Source organism: Antrostomus carolinensis, unplaced genomic scaffold, assembly GCF_000700745.2.
Source record: "Antrostomus carolinensis isolate BGI_N321 unplaced genomic scaffold, ASM70074v2 scaffold32496, whole genome shotgun sequence".
NCBI lineage: Eukaryota > Metazoa > Chordata > Aves > Caprimulgiformes > Caprimulgidae > Antrostomus > Antrostomus carolinensis.
The window spans coordinates 18,293-24,289 of record NW_010323052.1 but is presented as its reverse complement, the minus strand read 5'-3'; the positions used below and the strand labels follow the sequence as shown (position 1 = coordinate 24,289).

Sequence of the window (5,997 nt, the reverse complement as noted above, 5' to 3'; positions counted from 1 at the left end):
TAGGGAAAATGATTGCGTAGCAGCATAAGTGAACAAGGAAAACATTCAGTGATCTATCAGAATGAATGAACATAAGTGAATGGCAAAGGAAGGAATACGGCCAGAGAGAAGAAAATCAGCTGTGGCAATTCTCCCTATCCACCTCTGCTTCAGCAGCAAAAATAGTGCAACCAGTGAATGATCTGTGACCCTTTGGCTCTGTGACGGCCCACTGCTTTGGTGAAGCAATCCCAATCTGTTTTGTTATACCTTGAGCTGCTACTCAACTCTCAAGCATCAAGCAGTGTAGATCGTACAAGTGCAGCGATGATGGTACAAGCGCAGCGACTTCAGGGTCCATACATCTGCTACTCCTGAAACCGCTGCAAAAGCACAGGGGCTGGGTTGGCAGATGGAATATTTGCCTTGGAGGAGAAATAGGTCAGATATCAGAAAGTAAAAAAGAAAGAAACAGATGCAGTCTTTCTTCCCCAACAGACTGGTACTTCTTTGCTCAAACATACCCTTAGTAACAGAAGACACAGATCCTTGAGAGCAATTCCCTGTACATTATGAAAGACAACGTTGCCCAGCAGGCCTCAAGACTGTAGCAAGGTCTCTGACCATACAAGCCTCTGACAAGGTACAGATCAAGCACACTGTAGTGAGGAACAAGAAGTGGAGGGCTCAATGTAAATTCTTTGCTTGGGACACACATCCTAGGGTCTGTGATTATTACAAGAGGGTAATTTTCTGTAGGAAAGCTCAGTTTCTACATCCCGTTAATGAAATGCTGGAGGAATGCAGAGAAATAGTGTTTTATTTTCACTGCAGTTACTCTATTCACATGTAGTCACTAGGATTGCACTGGCTTTTTTCCATCCAGGTAGTTGTCCCCACAATGACTGTTCTGTTTATCTCACCGAAACCATTCTCCTCCCACCCAGTTCCCACATTATTTTGAGGTAAGAATTCTTAACTCCCATTTAGAATAATAGAATCATTTGGATTGGAAGGAACATTTAAAGATAATCTAGTCCAACTCCTCTGAAACAAGCAGGGACATCTTCAACTAGATCAGCTTGAAGATGTCTAACCTGACCTTGAATGTTTCCAAGGATGGGTCAGCTACCAACTTTCCGGGCAACCTGTGCCAGTGTTCCACCACTCATTGTAAAAAATTTCTTCCTTATATCTAGTCTGAATTTATCCTCTTTTAATTTAAAACTATTTTCCCTTGTCCTATCACTACAGGTTCTATTAAAAACTCTGTCCTCATTTTTCTTACAAGCCCCTTTTAAGTACTGAAAGGCTGTACTAAAGTCTCCCTGGAGCCTTCTCTTCTCCAGGCTAAACAATCCCAATTTAAATTGATTCCAGCTAACAGATAGTGAATAAGAGTGAAAAGGAAGTGATGAAAGCACAAAAAAAAGACTTAAAATAACAGGCAGGAGCTAGCACAGGGGATTTCTGACACCAAGCTGGACCTAATCATTAAGATAAGCAAAAAAAACAGCACAGAAAGTATACAGAAGTCATCAACCATCAATTCCTACATAGGCTACAGAACTTTTTATCATCTGACATGTTTGCGTAGCATTAAGATGCAATAAATCTACTTCTAAACAAAGTGATCACATGCATATATATAAAAGTTTACTAGTTATAACAGATAAAAGTTTTATATTTTTTAAAGTTAAAAACACTATAAAACCCGAGAGATTATAACTGAGGCTGTTATATTAAAGGTATATTGAAGGAAATTGTTTGAGATCACAGGTGAAGAAAGGTGAGAATGTACAAGCCATTCTTATCATGGGAGAAGCTGTGAGCTTTTTAAAGAACTACCAGAATCCTCAGTGGAGGATATGGTACGTTGACATACCTTGAGTTTTCAGAGTAAGGGAAGGCAACAGCACAAGCCACTTCATCAAATCTGACTTGTAACAGCTTGTTTTATCCAAGTAGAAGTCCATGCAGTGAGTGCTTTTCCATTTGTCTCACTGAATCCATCCTCCTACCCTAAATAAATGAGCCCAAAATAATAAATATACTGTTTAGAGTAGTTACATAGATTGTAGATTACCATAGATTGCAATTACCAAAAATTTTAGTACAGTCTTTTTATGTACTGGACTACCTCTGATGGCAGCTCCTTTAAAGACAACAAAGTTATAACATACCAGCCTATTTAGTGAAAAAAGAAGGCAGCTAAAATGTTTACGGAGAAGGCAAGGAGTTGTTTGACACTCCACTGACAGCTTGCCTAAAAACAGCAGCAGGTGACCTTCTCCAAATAACCTCAGTCAGGTAGCAACTGTACTAGATGCAGAAGTCTGGTATGTAATGCCAGTAAATCAGGAATGCCTTCATCCCAGCCAATGGTGTTGGACTACTGGGAGACAAGACAAGAGCAGAACTGCATCATACGGTCAGCTGAAGCAGAGAGGAACCTCAATATGGAGGTAACGCAGTATCTAGAAGATTAGTACTTTTTTTTCCATCCAGGGACTTCAGCCTGTCCTACAGTGCTTGCAAAGGGCACGTAAGATCTTTCGCCTTCCTTCTTCACAAATCTTCCCATGGCAAGTCCCAAAACACATGATACTCTATACTCTGCTGAATGCTTCAGCTGCAAAAGATTACTTCCACAGAATTTCTCTAGTGTTCCTCTGGAATGTCTTTATAGCTATTGCTATTTCTCAACAGGCTATTTGAGCTTTCTTTTAAAAATCCTGTCAAATGCTAATGACAACAAATTCTCTGTTCCTCTCCTGCTGGCTCCCAAAAAGCCTTTTGGAGTTCTAGTTTAGAAAGATCACATGTGCTGGCCTTGGAGTGGAAAAGGGTTGGCAGTAGGCAGTGAACTTTTTCTCTTGACACAGAAAATGACCCTCTGTAGGGCTATAATTTATTGATACGTCTTTCACTAACAGGTCTTCTGGCACAAAGTTATATCCAGCTCTTCCCACACAGCTATTCCCATCCGTTGCACTTATTAATCAGAAAGCCTTCTAAATGTTATCTGGTAGTAAGAATTAAGCAGTTGTATTTTCCAGATCATGTTCCTTAGCTCGCTCTTTCATTTCCTCTTATTCAACATTATCACATTATGCTGCCTCTTCTTATGTGCTTTTCCTCTTCACAAAGCTCTTTAAACAGCTGCAGAGGGGGAGGGACCACTATGCTCATGAAAACTCCACTTTGCAGAATGCTTCTGCCAGGTCCTACTGTCTCTCTCTTTCCAGGCTTTTAACAGCTCCAAGATTCAGGTTTGCTTTTGCATCTCTTTCTAGTACATCCCTGACAGCAGAGCCTATTGCCAGCTATCTTAAATGAAGAACAGTAATCCACCTCTTCTTGTTACTGCCATGAGGAATACATACACCCTCTTTCTCTTTGTAGTGGCCTCCTTTTATTTTAACGGTAAGTGATCTTTTCTTTCAGATACAGTTTGCAGAACAGTGATAGCTTTCGGTGCTAGGAAGTAGGACTATGATATAAGCTGTCAGATAATTTGTAACTATCACCTCAGGAGGTTGCAGACTTTAGGAGGATGCATTAAATTGATTGTTTTAGTGTTGTTTCTGGTTTGTTCAGTATCAGTAAATCCACTATGATGGATATAGACAGACAGTAAGTTGGACATAAAATAACAGAACAGTAGGAGATGAAAAAGGTAATCACTAAATAATATCCCTTCAGATGCTCCCAGGATCATTGGTGATGGGAGAAGAAGGTATTGTGCTAAGAGTGAGAAAATAAAAAATGAACCATGACATACCATAAATAAGACAGATCTCATCCCTCTACAATTATTGGCTCAAGTTCATTTATTTTGCAAAGTTTATACATCCTAAATGTTTGATTAGTATGTAAATAGTTTCAATTAAGTTGAAATATGTAATTATATGTTAAAAAAAGCAAACATACGTTAAAAACCTTTCCTTCGGTCAGCCAGGATTTCTTGCATATGTTTTAGCCAACACGCACAGCCCGAGAGCAGCATGAAATAGTGCATTTAGCATGGGAGCTTCTTCCCACGGAGACTCCACTGAAGTGTTTAGAGTGAAACTGGCTGAAATTGAACTGACAAAAATCACACCTTTCCCATAATTACCTATTCATTTCACAGTTGCTTTGTTTCTTCAGACAAAGAAAGGCAACTTTAGAAAGCATCTGCTTTGTAACAAGAGGGCCTACTTTAGATCCTTAGATTGCATGTTTATAAGCCCATTCGTATTTCCTTTTTATTTGCATTAATTGCAGTGTAGAAATTAAAATAGTCTTTAAAATACAGTAAATTCATCACTACTTCAATTGGAACAATAAGCATTCCAAACTAACGTGCATTGTTCTAAGAGCTTATATAAATCTTTAACTCAGAGTGTGATGAAAAGTAACAACGCAAAGTAATTTCAGAGAAGATAAGGGGATTGTCTTATTGCTGCATCTCACTTGCTCTTTACTAGTTAGAGATGGGAATTTGGTATGTCACCATTGTCCACATAAGTTATTTGTGAGAGAGGAAAGAATAAAACCAACATATGCTACAATATATCATTTCTAAACAAACACTATTTAACATTTATTGAAATAACTGAAGCCAGGGAAACATATCTTGTGTTAAATTTTGCAATTTAGACAGAGATAACAGTGACTTGCCTGCATTTGTCAACATTGTTCCTTATTCTGTTCTGTGGAAATCACTCCAACATATTTGTTGTTACACTGAAAACAAACAACATAATGCAGGATGACTAGTTATTTCATTTTATATATTTAAATTAGACTGTGTAAAGGGGAGAGTTTGCACAAGGGAGTGAATGAAGTCCGTGTTTTTGTTTCTTCTACTGTGAAATCGGAAGCATCCTGAAGCAATTTTTTTTAAATGGTCATACTCCCACAGAGAAAACAAACTTACTGCAGAATGTGTACTGCAAGTTATGTGGCAATTTGCTCTCCTTGTCATGGAGCAGATGTGTAGCGACGCTAAAACAATTTCCCTAGCTCAGGATCCACCCCAGTGTGTTTTCTCTATTACTGCTTTCAGTACACAAAAATACTCAGTCCCCAAACTAGGACTGTTTCATCATTCATGTTAAAATAATTTGTCTAAAACCATCAGCCTCCCCTCTGCAACACTTCTGGTGATTAATGATATTTGGAAAAAAAACAGTTTGCAAAGGAAACTGCACTTCATTTCTTCCAACTCCGAGAGGAAAAGGAGGACTTTCAAATGCACGGCTACTGACATCATGAAATGCATATAAAGATGAACTTGAATGCCTGGCAATTTTGTTGTCATTAGGTGCCACCTGATGAATATGTAAGTTGGTAATGGAAAAAAGATTATAAAAATTATACAAGAATCACTCATTTTTCACACGTTATTTACAGAGAGATTGGCTTTCGCAACCTTTAAGGCAGTGCACTGCTGACATCTAGTGGTATTCGATACAGGCATCTGAGTGAGAGGAGAGTAGCACCTTCAATCTTTATTTCTGATTATTAAGTTACTTCAAGGTTGGGATGGGATGGCAATTTTATAAAGAATTATTCATTACAGGAACCCTTTCCTTAAAAACAGATAATAACTTCTTAAAGGGATTAATTATTTAACAAATAATTTTTTATAATTAAGTCATGGGCTGTCATTCATCTGCATAAAGTTTATTGACAGAGTCGATACTTCGAAATGTGAGCTGTTCTCGTCAGACATGCAGACCCCACAGTATGTTTTGATTCGCAGACCAGATGACCATGATTGCTAAAACCAGGTTTCAGAGAATAGATTACAAATTCAGAACTAGCTTTCTGCAAATATTCTGCAGTTTGTACTTCTTACTCACTGTTTAGCAAATACTTCATATGCTAGAACATTTACATAAAAGGATGGTAACCCAGTGAAAACATGTTTGACAATTCAAACAAGAATTCACTGGCTTTGCTAGCAGCATCCAGTGACTGCTGTATCAAACAAATCAAATGACAATTTATTTAGATTTGAATTATAGC

The 5,997-nt window shown here is 38.1% G+C and overlaps 1 protein-coding gene across 1 annotated transcript in view; it reads left to right on the top strand.

Moving 5' to 3' along the window:
• The first annotated feature begins 3,199 nt into the window (after positions 1-3,199).
• LOC104526911 (neuronal acetylcholine receptor subunit beta-4) overlaps positions 3,200-5,997 on the top strand; it is a 13,126-nt gene continuing 10,328 nt past the window's right edge. The window contains exon 1 of the mRNA XM_010170489.1: positions 3,200-3,405. Within this exon, the coding sequence (XP_010168791.1) occupies positions 3,315-3,405 (91 nt within the window). The 5' untranslated portion in view covers positions 3,200-3,314. The remainder of the gene's footprint in view (positions 3,406-5,997) is intronic.